Source organism: Brassica oleracea, chromosome C4 (assembly GCF_000695525.1).
Source record: "Brassica oleracea var. oleracea cultivar TO1000 chromosome C4, BOL, whole genome shotgun sequence".
Taxonomy (NCBI): Eukaryota; Viridiplantae; Streptophyta; class Magnoliopsida; order Brassicales; family Brassicaceae; genus Brassica; species Brassica oleracea.
The window spans coordinates 8023447-8042512 of record NC_027751.1 but is presented as its reverse complement, the minus strand read 5'-3'; the positions used below and the strand labels follow the sequence as shown (position 1 = coordinate 8042512).

Genomic DNA, 19066 nt, shown 5'->3' with positions numbered 1-19066 from the left:
CTCGTAAATACCACGCAAAATTTACGTCGTATTTACGAGGAAATAGTTTTTCCTCGTAAAATACTCGTAAAGTTACATCCACTTTACGACGAAACAGTTTTGTCGTTACGTTACGAGGAAATAACGATGACTTTAGTTTTTCACGTAAATTCGTCGTAAACTCGACGCAAATTTACGAGGATTGTTTTTCCTCGTTAATTTTCGTCGTTAAGCATGTGTTTTCTTGTAGTGATGGATCTGATATTTGATTCCAATTTCATTCTTTGTGTGTGTTTTTTTGTGCACTCATCCTTTCTGTTTATTGTATTTTGCTTATGTTTTGCTTATTTTGAGTTTGTACATGAATAAAGAGCCAAAAAACATAACTAAGTCTAAATCTGACTACACTTTATGTGGTTCAGTTTCAAAAAATTTGCTTAAATCCATATCCATCTATATTTGAAACATTTTTAGTATAATTTTATAAATGAAGAAGGAAAAATGTACTAATGGACTGAACAATTATTTTGTTTGTTATGTTTTGCATCTTCGTTTATGTTTCATAAATGTTTGTTGGATTAGACTTGGATTAACAAAAATAAGATTTATCATCTTCAAGACCACTTCTGATTCGACGATACACGTATCCAAAACCTTGATTTTCCCATCCTTTGCCATACGAGCGTTGGATTATCCAGTATGGTTGACCAAACTCATCGAATCCATACCCCACAATGAGGATTTGGTGAAAACTAATGTCAACATGTCTCCTAGGTGATCTATAAATCCTCTGAAAAGTTTGAAATAATTTACTCATTTGCAGAACAAAATTATTATTGCATGATAATGCTTATGGGCTTGTAAATAGTGAAACTTACACTTCCTATGTCACTGAATTCAGAACAGCGTTCCTCAATATCCCTACTACAGGTTTCTGTGCCACAATTGCTTTGAGCTCGTCATCATTAACAGCCCAAATACACTCAAACCCAACTACCTCATCAGTGTGGATCTATACAAAAAATGTGATTTATCTTATTATTAACATTTTTTGAAGATTGAAAATTACAAATTTTGTTGCATACTCACAGTATATGTAGGACATTGGCTTGAGCTGCACATTCCGCTTTTTGATGCAAAAGCAAGGGCTCTCTTTACATTTTGGATTTCATCCTCTTTATTTTAAGGGACGTTGTTCACAACATGTTGAACTGAGACTAGATAGGTGCAACAACCTTGGATAAGTAGATTTTTTTAAGAATCTTTTTCTTTTAATAGTATAAACTAGAGTTTTGACATAAATGTATAACTTTGATATATCATTATAAGCTTTTAAAATATATGATTTATATTTAGTATTATATATTGTATAGTTCTATAATCTTATTGTTTAGGCATAATATTCGTAATGATTAATACACATTGATTTGTTTATACATTTTAATTTATTACTTATTAATATATTTATGAGTTCAGCACAATAAATTCACAATCTGAAATAATCAAATACATAGTCTCATTTACTATAGCTTTTAAATTTATATAGTTTCTATACAATACACTTTAATATTATTTAGTTATACTATAGATGGATATTTGTTCATGATAATTTATATATATATATATATATATATATATATATATATACACGTTGTGTTTAAGAAAATATAGCTGAACTCTTTTTTGGTTTTTGCGAAAATATAGTAGTATTTGTCATATTATTTTAGTAGATTTTATCAATATAGGATACTTTTGGATGTTATGGTATTAAGTTTTCTGATTTTAATTATTATATTAAGATTTCAAAATATTATATTACTTTTGATTCTTACAACTTAATTTGTTTTTTCATGTTACTTTTCAAAAAAACAATATTTTAGCATCTATGATTTTATCTTTTACAAAATTTGGAATATTATCATTTTGATTTTTTTTTATATTTATTTTTTAGTTTGTATACTTGGTCAAGAAAATTTGGAAAACTACACAACTATTTTTGAGTTTGGAAGATTATATGATTTTTGAATTTTTTTGTTACTAAATCAATTCATTCTGTTATTACAATATATTTGAATTTTTGGTAATTTTTAAAAAAATATTTTTCTCCAGAGATTTTGTTATAATTAAAATAAATTTTAAATTTATAATGAAAACTAATTTGTCATTAACATCTTTAATTAATTATTAATATTTCAAAATTTCTAGTAACATAATTTGTAAATAATACCTGAGCTAAAGGTTAGTTATTTAGTATTATATTTTGTATATAATCATGTATTTATGTGAGTTTCAAAATAATTAAAAGATAATATATAATTATAGATATAAAAATTTAACATATGTTAATAATTTTATTTTTGTATAAAATATTACATAGTTTATGAATTAAACTTGTTCTAACGATGAATGGTAATTTACTTAAATGAAAGCATTTTCTAAAAATAGGTTTTTTTGTGCAACTCTAAAAATAGGTTAATCTACCAATTTAATATAATATAGAATATAATGATAAAATTTATAAAACAACATATACTTTTTATTTTCTTTTGTTTTTTCATAAATTTTTAAGTAACATAAATTATAATAATATTATATAGCTAATTACGAATTAAACTAATTATTTGTTTTTAAATAATTAAAATATTTGGTATGATTTTGTTAGATTTTTTCTCATCATTTATTGTTATAACTAAAAATAAATTCAAATTATGGTTAAAATTGATTTATTATTAATATCCATATTTTTAAATCTTTCTCAACATATTTTGTTATAATTATAATAAATATTAAATTTATAACTAAAATTTATTTGTCATTAATATCTGTAGTTAATTATTAAAATTTCAAAATTTTCTAGTAACATATTTTGTAAATAATACATGAACTAAATGTTAGTTATGTACTGTTATATTTTGTATATAATCATTTTTAGATAAAATATTGCTTTTTGTTTCAAAATAAACAAAAGGAAAATATATTATTGTAAGAAAAAATTAACATATGTTAATTAATTTTTACTTTTGCATAAAAACTTATATAGTTTAAGATGTTTAATCGATGAATGATAAATTTATTTAAATGGTTTTTTAAGTAGGTTAATCTACCAATTTGATATATTTTTCACATGGGAAATTGCCACATATATCACATTTATATTACTATTTTTCATGTTTACGCTAACCACTTTTACCAAAGACATTTATACCACAAGGGTTAACTAATTTAGAAGTAGGGTTTAGAGTTGAGGGGTGGGGTAGGGTTTTTGGATTGTGAAATTTAGGATTCTAATAAATATATAAATAAATAATTAAAAAAATAAAATAAAAATTTAAAAATAGTTTCAAACATAATTTTCGATTTTAAAAAAGAAATTTCCAAAAGAAATTCAAAAATAAATTTCAAATTTAATTTAATTTTTTTTTACAAAAAGTTCGAATTTGAAAAAGTATAATTCGAAAACATAAAAAATAAATTTTTATTTTATTTTATTTATTTAAATAGTGATTTGTTATATATATAGAGAACAAGTGTGTAAGAGTCTTTTACCTTTTAATAAATATGATATTTTTGAAAACGTCTCTTTAGCGGTGATAAAGATGAAAAATGATACTTTGAAAGTGGTAAACATGAAATTTCTCTTTTTCATATTTAGTTCATAGAACACTTATTTTAATAAAATATAAATTATAATCATAAATTTATAAAATAACATAATTTTTATTTCACGGTAAAATTTTAATTAACATTAATTATAATAATATTATATTATTAATTACGAAATTAATTAATGCATTAATTATAAACAAATATTAAAAATTAAAATTTATTGTTAAAATTGATTTGGTATAAATACTTTAGTGATTATTAAAATTTAATATAAATAACTAAATAAGTTACATTTTAGTTAAGTGGTCCTAGTATGACTTGTGAATAGTAGATAAAAAATATGACCCTAAATTAATAGATTAGATGATAAAATAAAAAGTTAAGACTAACTCAAATTTTGAATCTTTGGATTTTGAATTTTAAACCCAAATCTATCAAATTCATAATACTTAATTTTCAATATTTTTAATTATTAGTACTTATAAATTGTTGAGCGAATATCACATCATTTTTATACAATTTAATAGTATTTAATAATCAATGATCCAGTGACGTATAATCATCTTTAAATTTCTAAAATGCTATGGAAAAAATATTTTCTAAAATGTCTTATAAATTCTATAACATATTCTAATCAATGAACTATTACACAATTTAGATTAAGTGGGGGTTATTGGTTGTTGTATTTTTATGGATTTGAAAATCCGAACTAAATCTAGTGTTATTGTTTCTATGATTTTCAAATCCGTATTAAAATTATGTGTTATTGGTTTAATGATTCATAAATTCTATATTAAATCAAGTGTTATTCAATCGTACGGATTTACTAATAAATTTGATTTTATAATGGATTTGAATGGATTTGGTTGGATTTTTTTGTTAAAAATACAAAGACTCAAATCCGAGGGAAAACTTTCGTATTTGTAAATACTAATCCAAAATAATTTAAAAATCTGCATATTTTACTTGGATTTATAAATATTACATAGATTTTTAAATCAATCAAAATATATAAACGTATGATTGAATAACACTTGATTAGAATTAGAATTTATGAATCATTAAACCAATAACATATGATTTTAATACATATTTTAAAATCGTAGAACCAATAACACTAAATTTAATTTGGATTTTCAAGTACAAATTTTCTTTTGAACCAAACATACAAATTTATTTTCTAATCTTTTGTGTGTTTATGGCTAAAAAATGTTAATAAATATAAAATTTAAAAATTGTGCGGCAAAATGAGAAAAAGACAAAAATAGCACTAAATCAAGTTTATGTTTCCAAACTAGCATTTAAGGTCAAAAGTCACAAAAATAGCACTTAATGTTTTATCAAAAATCACAAACTTAGGGTTTAGAGTTAAAGGGTGGGGTTTAGGGTTTAGGGTTTAGGGTTTAGGGTTTAGGGTTTAGGGTTTAGGGTTTAGGGTTTAGGGTTTAGGGTTTAGGGTTTAGGGTTTAGGGTTTAGGGTTTAGGGTTTAGGGTTTAGGGTTTAGGGTTTAGGGTTTAGGGTTTAGGGTTTAGGGTTTAGGGTTTAGGGTTTAGGGTTTAGAGTTTAGGGTTTAGGGTTTAGATTTTAGGGTTTAGGGTTTAGAGTTTAGGGTTTAGGGTCCAGAGTTTACGGTTTACGGTTTATGGTTTAGGGTTTAGGGTTTAGAGTTTAGGGTTTAGGGTTTAGAGTTGAGAAATGAGGTTTTGGGGATAAGATTTCAAATTTTGAAAAATAAAAAAATTAAAATTTTCAAAGGATAAACTTAGAAATGTGCTATTTTGATCATTTTAGTTTTTGAGTTCTATTTTTGTAATATAAACTTAGAAATGTGCTATTTTGGAGATTTGCTCCGGCAAAATAGGAAAATTTTGTTTTCGGTGGCCTACAATATTTTAAAAAGGCCCATATTTCCACGTGGAAAGAAAACGACTGGTTCAGAAGATTCAAAATAATCGCGCGTGGTTCACTTTCAATATCTAGTCGCGTGAAATGTTTTAATAAAAAACCACACCACCGATTTAAACGTAGAAACCAAAATTCCTCTCTCTTGACGGCACTAACAAGACGAGCAACAAAAAAATTTTGAAAAGAGAGAGAGAAAAAAAAGGTTAAGGGAGACGATACGAAGAAGTCTGGTACATAGATCGATAACATCGGCGGGGATTTGATTGATTGATTGATTGATTTTGTGAAAAAAATGGCGGAGGACGAGAAGATATTGAAGGATGCGAAGAAGCTTCCGTGGGAGGATCGCCTCGCGCACAAGAACTGGAAAGTTAGGAATGAGGCCAACGTCGACCTAGCTTCCGTCTGCGATTCTATCACCGATCCTAAGGACCCTCGCCTCCGCGATTTCGGTGAGTTAGGGTTTTTGATTTCTCGAGGCTCAGATCTGACTGTGGCGGTCTATCTCGCTGCGGATCTGAGAATGTGACCTCTCTAGAGTTCGATTTCTGATTTGTTGTTGCTGTTTTGCAGGTCACTTGTTTAGGAAGACGGTGGCGGATTCGAATGCGCCGGTGCAAGAGAAGGCGCTTGAGGCATTGGTTGCGTTTTTGAAGGCAGCCGATGCAGACGCTGGGAGGTATGGTTTCTGTTTATTTTGTTTAATGCTGTGGAGAAAGTGGTTGTTTGCATGTGGATATTTAGCGTGTTTCTGGTTTTTGAAGGTATGCGAAGGAAGTTTGTGATGCCATTGCGGCTAAATGTCTCACGGGTCGGCCCAAGACTGTGCAGAAGGCGCAGGACGCTCTCTTGCTTTGGGTGGAATTAGAAGCTGTTGATGTGTTTCTGGTATGCCACTCATTCTTCGTTCTCGCAAGTCTGAAAGGTTTATCTAGTTACATAGGGGTTCACAATCTAGTCACAGCACTGCTTGCTATAGATTGAGGATGTCGGTGTATTGAAAACTAGATAGGTGAGCTGACATAGAAATGATAGTGCTTTATGACCCAGAATGCAACCATGTGGCTCTGTGGCCCAGTTCTGTGTTGTGCTAGGTTCTAGTGTGACGGAATAAGAAAGGAGCATTTTCAAAAATTAAGGTCAAGAATCATATGTGGTCTGTTCCACTAATTAGCGTTTCCGGTTTTGAGTTTTTGTTACTGTGTCTCGATCTGTTTAGGGTCATCTCTCCCACAATCCTAGTTTTTTTCTGTAGGAAGAATAGATCTGGATACCTTCTTCATTGTTTTTTTGAAGATGCCTACTAAAGTGTTTTGTTCTAAATATTATTTCGTGCAGCACTTTTAATTTTGTGGCCCGAGTATTAACATCCCGGTTAAAACGATAACTCCACTTAATATGCATCGTTTCAGTCATTTTGATTTTTTTCAAATGTCAAGAAGATATTTCCTGGGAGTTGTCTTGTATCAGGAGAACATCGTACGTATACAAGTTAACATATTTGGCATGATTGTAGGATACATTGGAGAAAGCTATAAAGAATAAAGTTGCAAAGGCTGTGGTACCTGCAGTAGACGTTATGTTTCTAGCTATCAGGTCTGTTTTGAAGTCCTAGTTAGTTTTCTGCACTGGTTCTTTATATCTTTGATCTGAAATAACACACTAGTTATTTTTCTATCTTAGCGAGTTTGGATCGAAGATTATTCCACCCAAAAGGATTTTAAAGATGCTTCCTGAACTTTTCGATCATCAAGATCAGAATGTCCGTGCATCTGCCAAAGGGGTGACTATTGAGCTATGCCGTTGGATTGGAAAAGACCCTGTAAAATCTATTTTGTTTGAGAAAATGAGGGATACAATGGTAAGATTTATGTTGATCTGTACGTTTGCAGCTTAGCCATTTCGCCAAGATGATATGAACTGGATTAAAATTGCTTTTGTTTGTGGAGTTGGAAACTGAAATATGAATTTCTAGTCAGAACATATAGAAGATAGTTTACAAATCAGAACAACACCCTTGGCTGAAAATCTGTTTATGATTGAAATTTTTAGTTGAGATTGCCTTCTTAGAGTTATGCAAAAAATGTTTGTAAACTATAATCTTTGTAAAATCTTCCTTAATTCTCTTGTGCTCTAGTGCTAATATTCGATTTTATTGTTATTATGTAAGAAAAAAGAGCTGGAGGCTGAGCTTGCCAATGTTTCAGGGGGTGCTAAGCCTTCTCGAAAGATAAGGTAACTACCACATACTACAAAAATTGTTATTTTATCCATTGTCTTAACTATCACATACTAGATCCAGTTTTATCTTCATGCAGCTTATGATTTGTGAATGTTTTCAATTTTGCTTTGTAAAGTTTCTGGATAATTAAATTCTTATACATGAGGAGTCTTATTCGATTCATGATCACTTTGTTCGCCTCGTGAATTTTGTTAGTTCAAGAAACTACTAGCATGATTTTTGAAAAGCTGGAATTAAAATATTTATGTATTTGGCTTTCAAGATCTGAACAAGATAAAGAGCCAGAGGCAGAAGCTAGTTCTGATGTGGTTGGTAATGGGCCCACTGAAGAACCTGTTGCTGATGGTATGTAGCTTGTACTTCAATGAATTGTTTCTTCATTAAGTAATTTTGAGAAAGCTGCTAACGTTAATTCTTTTTATCGACCCATTACGATCAGCGCCCCAGGAAATAGATGAATACGATCTTATGGATCCTGTGGATATTTTGACTCCTTTGGAAAAGTCTGGGTTCTGGGAAGGAGTGGTGAGTGGTGGATTCTTAATGCCACATTGTCATATTTTATGCTCCATTTCTTGCGATGGTCCTCTATTGAAAGAAGTTTCTATGAGATACTACTCACTTCGCATTTTTGATTGCATGTCACACGTTACATAAATTACGTTTGCCTCTCTTTTAGAAAAAAACAAAGTGGTTAGAACGCAAGGAGGCTGTTGCAGAGCTAACAAAGCTTGCTTCGACGAAAAAGATAGCTCCTGGTGATTTTTCAGAAATTTGTCGGACCTTAAAGAAGGTAAACTTTCCACAATAAGAACTTTTAGGCGCCATTATTTGTTATTTTTGTATTATAAATCTTTGTATGTTTTAGCTCCCTTGCTGTATTATCTGATTGGTGATGATGCATTCTGCAAACATATGTGCTTATTGATTAATCTGTAGTTTGAAGTTCATGCGTTTTATTTAAACCTTCAACTGGCAAATGTTTGCTGATCACAGTTTTAGTGTGTAGATGCTGCTGTATTTCGAGGATTATTACTGCTTACCTATTTATACGTGCGATTTGATAGTATTTGTAATTAACTATAATCGCAGCTTATCACCGATGTGAACTTAGCTGTTGCAGTGGAAGCTATTCAGGCCATTGGAAATCTTGCACGTGGATTAAGAACACATTTCTCCGCTAGTTCACGGTTCATGCTACCTGTTTTACTTGTGAGTCTTGTAGAATCGTTTATCCAAAATTATTATCACTGGAAGATTGATTCAGTCTTTGGAGTATAAATATTCTTTCCTCAGATAAAATTGGGCTTAGGTTTCTGACTGGGTTTTAGTCCATCATTTGATCTTAAACTTGGTGGCTTTTTGTTCCTTAAACAGGAAAAATTGAAAGAGAAAAAGCCAACAGTCGCAGAGGCACTTACACAAACGTTACAAGCAATGTACAAAGCTGGGTGTTTAAATCTTGTTGACATTATAGAAGGCAAGGGTCATTTTTTATCTTGGATTACATTATGAAGCTCTATTGATTTGCTTGTGATTATCTTGTGTTGAGATACTTATATTGTTATTCAGACGTTTGGCGACGGATTTGTATAAACATTTCTATATTTCATCAGTTTTTAAATTAACTTTGCTCTCCTTTGCAGATGTAAAGACCGCAGTGAAAAACAAAGTGCCGCTTGTGCGTTCTTTAACTTTAAATTGGTTGACGTTCTGCCTTGAAACAAGTAACAAGGCTCTTATTTTAAAGGCGCACAAAGAATATGTCCCATTATGTATGGAGGTTAGTATTTTTGTGCCTAATGGCTCCTAAATTCACTTTCAGTTAACAGAAGCATGGTACTGTTAGATAATAGCAAAAAGTTGCTCAATCATGCAAGCATGGTTATATGCAACAGCCTAGTGATGAAAGGACAAATAACGTGAGAAATGTTGCAGTATTAGTGGGGCTGAATTTTGATCGCTGTTACCACTTCTCCGTCGTAAAATGATATATTATTTGAACTTATACTTTATTGAATGCCTGGAATTCGTAATGATGTAGTGTCTCAATGATGGAACTCCTGATGTGAGGGATGCATCATTTTCGGCTTTGGCTGCAATAGCGAAGGTATAAATATTATATTGTGGATGAACAGCAACCTATTCTCTTTATCGTCAGAATATGTGGATAAGTGAAACTTCACGTGTTTCTATTCCTTATATGTTATCTTTTGGTTATGTTAGTCTGTAGGTATGAGACCTTTGGAAAAGTCGTTGGAAAAACTTGATGATGTTAGAAGAAAGAAACTTTCAGAAATGATTGCAAGCTCTGGTGGTGAATTAGCTAGTACAAGCTCAGGTATGTAGACTTCTATTCCACACAGCTGTTAAGCTGAACAACAAGTTTTGCATGTGGTTTACTTCCCATTCTAATTGGATGTTGTTTTCTTATAAAAGTCACAGTTCAGTCTTCAGTTGGGGGCACGGCCACAGTGGTAAGTTCCTATTCAGATCTCCAGTGTCACTTCGCACTTAGTTCTGTAAATACTTCTTATTTTTTTTCCTTATGATGGGAGAAGGGTAAGCCATCTCGGATGTTGAGAGATGGGATGTTTGACCCAGTTAGTACTAAATGCCATCCTGTTTTTCAGAGATGAGTTTATGTCTTATATCCGTTCACGTAGTTATGCCACTTCAAAAATTTATGCAGAACTCAGAAGCACCCGTTGTAAGGAAATCAGCCGCAAGCATGCTGAGCGGGAAAAGACCTGCTCTTTCTGCTGTGAGTTTCTTCTTACATTCTTTTTTTATTGTTTTGCTGTTACTGTTTCACCTTGCAATTTTCTGGGGGTTCAGTTACTTACAATACTTTTCTTTTCCTCAATTCCACCATGACTTGAAATTTAACCCCCTGGTCAACAACATAATGAAAAGGGACTTGATGAGAGATTTTGTTTTATTTTGTTGTCTAAATACATGTGCTCCCATTAAATGCTGATTTTTATAGCCTGCGAGCAAGAAGGCTGGGACTGCCAAAACAGGTGGAAGCAAAAAAGATGCTGCTGTACGGAATGAAAGTTCAAAATCTGTTGAACCTCCTGAAGATGTTGAGGTATATATTAGTTAGTATACTTATAAAATTAGATTCTTCTTTACAAAACCTGTTATGACAGTGACTCTGTCCGTTGATCATACTTTTATGGTGCTAACATCTAATTCTTCTTTTTCAATTTTAGCCTGCTGAGATGGGTCTTGAAGAAATTGAAAACAGATTAGGTTCTCTTGTAAAAACAGAAACTATTTCTCAGTTGAAGAGCTCTGTATGGAAAGAAAGACTTGAAGGTTTGTTGAATGTCTTGAGGACTCCTTTATCGATTTCTATGTTTTTTCTTTTGTTTTTGAGTTTTGCTCGAGTGGTTAAACTCGTTTTTACTACACATACGATAAATCGTTTATTGGTTTGTAAGTATTTGCCAGTTTGGTGATTTTTTCATAACTTTGCCGCGCAGCAACTTTGTCTTTGAAAGAAGAGATCGAAGGACTTCAAGAAATAGACAAGTCGGTGGAGATCTTGGTTCGGTTGTTATGTGCAGTTCCTGGTTGGAATGATAAAAATGTGCAGGTGTACTTTCAACTCCATCTAAAATCTTTTTATTTGTAAGTCTTAGAATTGTTCCCCTAGCATAATTCTGAGAAGTTCACATGAGCATATTACTTGGAAATGCAGGTTCAACAACAGGTCATTGAAATTATTACCTACATATCTTCGACTGCGGCAAAGTTTCCTAAGAAGTGTGTCGTACTTTGCATTACGGGTAAGTGTCATATAACGAAAAAGCTAATTTCATTTGATGATTGCTATACTCTGACGGCAGTTCTGTTATTATCTAAAGTATTAGTTCGTAGCTCATTTGCCTGAGTTTTCTCTACTAATTCGCAGGCGCTAGTGAACGAGTTGCAGATATAAAGACACGAGCCTCTGCTATGAAGTGTCTTACTGCTTTCTGCGAAGCAGTTGGTCCTGGATTTGTTTTTGAGAGGGTAGGTGCTGCTTTGATCAATGTTCTTTGGCTTTCAGATTAATTAGATCAGAATGGTAATTATGGTATTTTGCATGTAGCTTTACAAAATCATGAACGGGCACAAGAATCCCAAGGTTCTTAGTGAAGGCTTGTTATGGATGGTTTCGGCAGTTGATGACTTTGGCGTCTCACTTTTGAAACTTAAGGTTTTGAATTTTTTATAACTTGAAGTTTCTAGCTCCCAGTTTCTGGGTTAGTTTAACTGCAGTATCTAGGTTATTTTCATACTTGACAAAGGAATTTTTTTTGTCTATTTGACAGGACTTAATAGATTTTTGTAAGGATGTTGGGTTGCAATCTAGTACAGCTGCCACCAGAAATGCTACAATCAAACTTTTGGGTGCTTTACACAAGTTTGTTGGTCCAGGTAGCTACAAATTCCTGTTGTGTTGTATTTGATAGAAGAACATCTCCTGATAACCAAAATAAACTGTGTTTTTTTCTGTCTGCAGACATTAAAGGGTTTCTTAATGATGTCAAACCTGCATTAATCAGTGCACTTGACACTGAGTATGAGAAAAACCCTTTTGAGGTACATTTGTGTGGATTGCCTTGATTGGTCGAATTCTTGTTTTTCGTGCTGTTCTTATATTCTGTTCATCAGGGAACTGTGGCTCCAAAAAGAGTTGTTAAGACGTCAGTTTCAACATCAACCTCTGGTGGAGGGCTGGATAGTTTACCTAGAGAAGATATCAGTAGCAAGATTACCCCTGAACTTCTTAAGGGCTTTGAGAGTCCTGATTGGAAGGTGAGCTACGAATTCGATTATTCGAATTTTCTTTTAGTACCTACCTAACAATTCTTTTGTAGAAATTTATAATAAACGCTAGATATGAAAATGAGTATTTTAAACTTCTGTAGATGCGTTTGGAGTCAATCGAAGCTGTTAATAAAATTCTGGAAGAGGCTAATAAACGCATCCAGCCAACTGGAACTGGTATGAAGTCAAGATTTTTTTCGCATTATCTCCGTTGCTTTTTGACACTCCAAAATTAGTCATGAGTTATTGTTGTTGTCTACACCATTTTCATTTCACGTTCAATAGGAGAATTATTTGGGTGTCTACGAGGACGATTGTTGGATAGTAACAAAAATCTTGTTATGCAAACATTGACTACGATTGGAGGTGTTGCATCAGCTATGGGACCAACTGTCGAGAAGGCGAGCAAGGTTGGTGATATGTCAAGTATTGAAAATATTTTTATAACCTGTAATATATCCCTGCCTACCAGTGTTATCAAATATTTGAGTGATCTGTTTCAGGGAATTCTATCAGATGTCTTGAAATGTCTCGGTGACAACAAGAAGCACATGAGGGAATGCACCTTGGCTGCTCTGGATTTGTGGCTTGGTGCTGTGCATCTCGACAAAATGGTTTGCGATCATCTTACTTTAGGCATGTATTCTGGTTGTAAATGTAATTTCGTCAACTAACAAAATTTTGCTCTGTTAATGCAGATTCCTTACGTTATAATAGCACTAACAGATGGGAAAATGGGAGCAGAAGGACGTAAAGATCTTTTTGATTGGTTGACAAAACAACTTGCTGGACTAAGTGACTTTGTGGATGCTATACATTTACTGAAACCTGCAAGCACCGCAATGACGGTAACTCATCGACTGTCATAACTCCTTATAAGCTTTAACCAGTGTTATGTCTTTTTGTAATAATTTCAGTCTGTTATGCTTGTGTGAATCTTTCCAGGACAAATCCGCAGATGTGCGAAAAGCAGCCGAAGGATGCATTTCTGAGATCGTAAGAGTCAGTGGGCAAGAAACGGTAGGTATACTTAGATTAGCTTGTTCTATTCATAGCCTAAATTATGATTTGTTCTGTGCATTTTTCCTCAGCTTGAAAAGAATATCAAAAATATCCAAGGCCCAGCATTAGCGCTTGTGCTTGAAAAAGTAAGACCAGGATTTGTTCAAGGTACTTGTCCATGACCTGTTGTCGAATCAACTTGTTTTCTCCTCTTCGTTCTCGTTTTTGTTCATGCTAACGATGTTGTTTTCAGAACAATTTGAATCATCAAAAGCTACGGCGGTACCAGTGTCGAAAGGTGTTTCCAAGGTTTCAAAATCGACTTCTAATGGTCCCTTGAAGCAAGGAAACAGATCTGTAAGTTTCTGCATCTAAACATATTTTTCTGTATTCAGTTCGTAACATCTGACTAGTTTTTGTGTTTATGAAGAGAGCCTTACCAACAAAGGGTTCAAGGCCTGATCAAATCACGTCTGTCCATGATATAGCTATCCAGTCACAGTCTTTGCTAAATACTAAGGACTCTAATAAGGTGAAATGAGTTTTCCAACGATTTAAGATTTTCCCACATGTTTTATTTAGGATGACACAAATATTGGTATTTGTGTTTAATCTGCAGGAGGACAGGGAGAGGCTGGTGGTTCGTAGAATTAAATTTGAGGAGCTGCGGCCAGAACAGATTCAGGATCTTGAGGTCTGTTTTCCTGAGGGATTAATTGTCTTCTGCCTTATGATCGTGTTATATAACTAATGTTGGGTGGTTGGTGCAGAATGATATGATGAAATATTTTAGGGAAGACTTGCAAAAACGATTGATGAGTCCAGACTTTAAGAAACAAGTAGATGGGCTGGATATCCTACAGAAGGTAGTTAAATGCATATATCTCGAGTCTTATTCATCTGCTAGATTTTCTTATATATCTTTTATTAATGTTTGTTTTTCCCTCTCACTGCAGGCGCTTCCATCTCTTTCGAAGGATATTATAGAAGTACTAGATATACTTCTTCGGTGGTTTGTGTTGCAATTATGTAAATCCAACACAACTTGTCTGCTAAAGGTAATTTGTAATTGTTTCTTTTGTTATTCTTGTTGCAATTTGTCACTGTTTTTAATGCATTACTAATGGAATTACATTTACTCTGGGTAAAAATAGGTTCTTGAGGTTCTTCCAGAACTCTTCAACACATTGAAGGATGAGGAATACTGCTTGACAGAAGCGGAAGCTGCTATATTTCTGCCTTGTTTGGCAGAGAAGGTTAGGCATCTTATATTAAGCTAGTTTCTATTGGTGTTTCCTTGTGCTTCAATGTCTTTATATTTAATTCCTGTCCTTGGTGGCTTGGTGCAGTTGGGGCATAACATTGAAAAAGTAAGAGAAAAAATGCGTGAGCTGATGAAGCAGATTATCCAGGCATATTCTGTAGCAAAGACATATCCCTATATTTTGGAAGGTTTACGTTCCAAAAACAACCGTACAAGGATAGAATGCACTGATCTTATCGGATATCTACTCGAGACTTGTGGAACTGAGGTAGTAGCGAGACTTGACAAATTATTTGATATCTCTCTCCTGTTTGAATTCTAATTTGTCTTCGTAAGCAGATAAGTGGACTACTGAAGTACTTGAATATGGTTGCAAGCTTGACAGCAGAAAGAGATGGTGAACTCAGAAAAGCTGCTTTGAACACCATGGCTACGGGTTATAAGATTCTCGGTAGGGCATGAAGCGATAGTGTATTTTTTTTCAAAATATGTCACGTCTCACGATGATTAGAGCACAATTTTACATATTCTCATTCCCATACTCTGTTCTTTTTGTTCGTGTATGTTTCATATTTGCCCATGTCCTTGAGATTTTTGCCCATGTCCTTGAGATTTTTATTTTTTTGTATTGTTTCTCATTGTTTGGCTTGTTGTTGTAGGTGATGATATCTGGCGATATGTTGGGAAGCTTACAGATGCTCAAAAGAGTATGCTTGATGATAGATTTAAGTGGAAAGTAAGCCCCAAATGCGAACTATTTTGTCTGCTTCCGTGTTTTGTTTGTGAGTTGTGTTTTCATCGTTTTGCCTGCATCAGGTCAAGGAAATGGAGAAAAGAAGAGAAGGGAGACCTGGGGATGCACGAGCAGCACTAAGGCGTTCTGTTAGAGATAATGGGTGCGTAAATTTGTTGAAATTTTAGTTTAACCTCTTGTAGCATTAAGGCGGTCTTGTCGGCTTATTCGTACTCAACATTACCGATAAGCTGAAAGTGGAGGCTATAAACATATTTTTATAAATGCAAATCCTAATGTTGCATTTAGAGTCGCAAAAGTATTTCAATGTTTTGTTTTTTTAGTAGTCAGAGACTGAAAGGATTTTACGAAGTGTTTAGTTTATCTATTATTTATGACTTTCTGTTTGTGTCCAGACCTGAAGTAGCAGAACAAAGTGGCGACCTTTCTCAAACAGTCCCTGGTCCTTTATTTCCAAGGTAATTCTTTCAACTGGTATCTGAAAGTTCTTTCAACATATATAGATTTCTGTTGTTCGTAAACTTAATCTTTTGCCTGCCCAGGCAAAACTATGGTATTTCTGAACAAATTCCGGAGAGGAACCCAGTACCTCGGACAATCGCTGGAGTTAATGGACCGGCAGACTGGAATGAGGCTTTGGACATCATTATGTTTGGCTCTCCGGAGCAGGTATATAGCGTGTCTGGGCTGATTTTAATATCAATTATTGGTTTGTTATGGAATATCTTATTCAGTTTAGGGAACATTGCTTTATACATCATAGCAGTTTTTTAGTCACTAACAGAGACATCATCCAAGTGTTGGTTTGGTCTTTTATTTTCGTTTTTCTTTATGTGGCAGTCGGTTGAAGGGATGAAAGTTGTGTGTCATGAGTTGGCACAGGCTTCTAATGATCCAGAAGAGAGTGCAATTGATGAACTTGTGAAGGATGCAGATGGGCTTGTTTCATGCTTAGCAAATAAGGTTTGCCTGACAAATTTTCTTTTACACTTTGTCATGCAGATTGACCACAATTCATATATATTTATTTTTTTGCTAGGTTGCCAAGACTTTTGATGTCAGCTTAATGGGAGCTTCATCGAGGTCTTGCAAATATGTTTTGAACACACTTATGCAGGTAACAGCATAAGTGAATTGATTTTTTAAAGTGATGCTACTTTTCTTGATTAGCTGTCTAGCCACTGAGGTTTGTTTATGAAGCTCACTACTCACAAGTGTGTATTACTGCAGACATTCCAAAATAAAAAACTTGCGCATGCAGTCAAAGAAGGGACTCTAGAAAGCCTTATAACAGAGCTCTTGCTTTGGCTTCTGGATGAAAGAGTTCCACGCATGGAAGATGGCAGCCAGCTTCTGAAAGCCCTGAATGTTTTGATGCTTAAAATCCTGGTAAGATATTCCTCCCAATGCTAAGGGTTTTCTTCATATGTGACTATGAAGTTCTCTGATGTTTTCTTTTTACTATTAAATTCAGGATAATGCAGATCGGACGTCATCGTTTGTGGTCCTTATTAGCTTGCTACGTCCTCTAGATCCATCTAGATGGCCTTCACCTGGTACGGCTGAAGTTTATGCTGTGCGGAATCAGAAATTCTCTGATTTGGTAGTTAAATGCCTAATTAAACTTACAAAGGTAAAATTTCCATAAAAGGTATTTTAGGACAATCTTTGTTGCAACATTTTCCTTCCCTAGTCTGAAATTAGATGGTTCCAAAGCAATCGGCCAAAAGATATGCATCATATAGTTTGGTATTATATATCTGATAATTGCTTGTCTATGTTCAGCTCCTCCAAAGCACAATATATGAAGTTGAACTTGATCGACTTCTTCAGAGCATCCATGTATATCTGCAAGAGCTGGGAATGGAGGAGATACGTAGGAGGTACATCTCCTTAAATGCACTCTTAACTGTTTTGCAAATCTTAGTCTGATTATTGTGTGGAGGTTTCTTACACAACCTTATCAACTCTTTTTTATTTCTGTTTATCCAATGAGAAGAGCTGGAGCAGATGATAAACCTCTGAGGATGGTGAAAACTGTTCTACATGAGCTTGTTAAGCTCCGGGGAGCTGCAATAAAGGGTCACTTGTCTCTTGTCCCTATTGACATGAGGCCACAACCCATCATTCTCGCTTATATCGATCTGAACCTTGAGGTAAAATCTCAGCCTTACGCTTCCTGTTCAAAGTTCTTGTTAAATGTGCTGAAGGGATGGTTTCTCACAGAGCACATCCTGACGATCTGTTCCTCTGCCGCTTGATATTTATCGATAGTAAATATTTAAATGCTTTCGTTTCTTCTTACAGACTTTAGCTGCAGCAAGAATGTTAACTTCAACAGGGCCTGTGGGCCAAAACCATTGGACAGATTCAACAGCTAACACTCCCTCACCTCCTCCTAACTCTGCTGATGTTCAGTTGAAGCAAGAGCTTGGGGCGATTTTCAAGAAAATCGGTGATAAACAAACTTCCACCATTGGTCTTTACGATCTCTACCACATCACTAAGTCATATCCAAAGGTAATTGATATGGCCTTTCAAGTGTTTGTTCTTCTGTTCATCAACATACGAATTGCATAGACGCGAACTCATGTCAATACTTGTAGGTTGATATCTTTTCCCAACTTCAAAATGCAAGCGAAGCATTTCGTACTTACATCAGAGAAGGTTTGGCTCAGGTCTGTAACAAATCTCCTAATAGCTTCGACAAGCACAAGCTCTAGGTGTTTTGTTGTGTATTGAAGATTTGAGTTCGGTTTTGTAGGTGGAGAAGAATGCGGCTGCGGGAAGAACGCCTTCAAGCCTACCATTGTCGACTCCTCCCCCTTCTTCCTTATCCCTTCCATCTCCCGACATCCCTTCCTTAGACGTGAAGCCTCTGATGAACCCTAAATCTGATTCATACACTGACGAGATCCGAGGCAGTAATATCAATCCAGGGACGCTAGATGCAATCAGAGAAAGGATGAGGACCATGCAACTGGCTACATCAGGAAGCCTAGAGTCAGTAAGCAAACCGCTGATGCCAACAAACGATAACAACATACCAATGGACGAACAGAACATTCCACCGAGCCAAATGGGAGAAGAGACTCCACACCCACACCCACAGCAAGTGGTTCTACCAATGGATGAGAAAGCATTGTCGGGTCTCCAGGCACGAATGGAGAGGCTCAAAGGTGGCTCACTGGAACATATGTAGAAGAAGTCTCAAGTGCCTGGGAGTCATTTTTGTTACTTGTCTCAACTATTAATGTTAGTGATAGTAGTAAAGTACCCTTTTCCATATACATATATGTAAGAGAAGAAATATTTATGGCGAAGACTGTATTGGGGCCAAAAGATTCCATGGAGTTAGTATAGTGGTGAGAAATGATGCATGTGTGGGGTATAAGATTCTTTTAAGATGAGGCGATGTATGATTCTTTCTTCCTATGTTTACAAGTTATATTTACATGTGGAGTGATTGTTTTGATGATCTTTTGCTAG

General features: G+C 34.1%; 1 protein-coding gene and 1 long non-coding RNA gene across 4 annotated transcripts; one reads left to right on the top strand and one right to left on the bottom strand.

Moving 5' to 3' along the window:
• Positions 1–738: 738 nt before the first annotated feature.
• Positions 739–1150, bottom strand: LOC106341647. The gene is made up of 3 exons (XR_001269712.1): positions 1069–1150; positions 858–991; positions 739–769 (listed from the first exon to the last, which is right to left on the bottom strand). It is a non-coding gene; the product is annotated as an uncharacterized LOC106341647 (long non-coding RNA).
• Positions 1151–5615: 4465 nt separating this feature from the next.
• LOC106341778 (protein MOR1-like) lies at positions 5616–19055 on the top strand. 3 transcript variants are annotated; one of them, XM_013780496.1, is made up of 52 exons: positions 5616–5943; positions 6065–6170; positions 6256–6379; positions 7008–7087; positions 7175–7352; positions 7662–7726; positions 7996–8078; positions 8173–8258; positions 8413–8526; positions 8826–8945; positions 9111–9213; positions 9380–9516; positions 9778–9843; positions 9960–10074; positions 10179–10210; positions 10426–10497; positions 10723–10827; positions 10952–11057; positions 11225–11337; positions 11443–11530; positions 11656–11756; positions 11836–11943; positions 12059–12164; positions 12250–12329; positions 12402–12545; positions 12659–12734; positions 12843–12967; positions 13061–13171; positions 13256–13405; positions 13503–13577; positions 13649–13727; positions 13813–13916; positions 13990–14091; positions 14179–14253; positions 14330–14425; positions 14516–14617; positions 14714–14815; positions 14909–15091; positions 15163–15274; positions 15483–15559; positions 15640–15719; positions 15973–16035; positions 16120–16246; positions 16418–16540; positions 16617–16694; positions 16808–16966; positions 17052–17210; positions 17363–17460; positions 17577–17733; positions 17885–18097; positions 18184–18255; positions 18342–19055. In XM_013780496.1, the coding sequence occupies exons 1-52, from the start codon at positions 5784–5786 to the stop codon at positions 18777–18779; spliced, it is 5928 nt and encodes a 1975-aa protein (XP_013635950.1). In that variant the 5' UTR covers positions 5616–5783; the 3' UTR covers positions 18780–19055. The 3 variants fall into 3 exon arrangements, 2 of the variants coding, with proteins under 2 accessions (XP_013635950.1, XP_013635949.1); XM_013780495.1 differs by having other exon boundaries at positions 10173–10210; XR_001269765.1 differs by lacking the exons at positions 17885–18097; positions 18184–18255; positions 18342–19055 and having other exon boundaries at positions 10173–10210; positions 17052–17133.
• Positions 19056–19066: the final 11 nt, after the last annotated feature.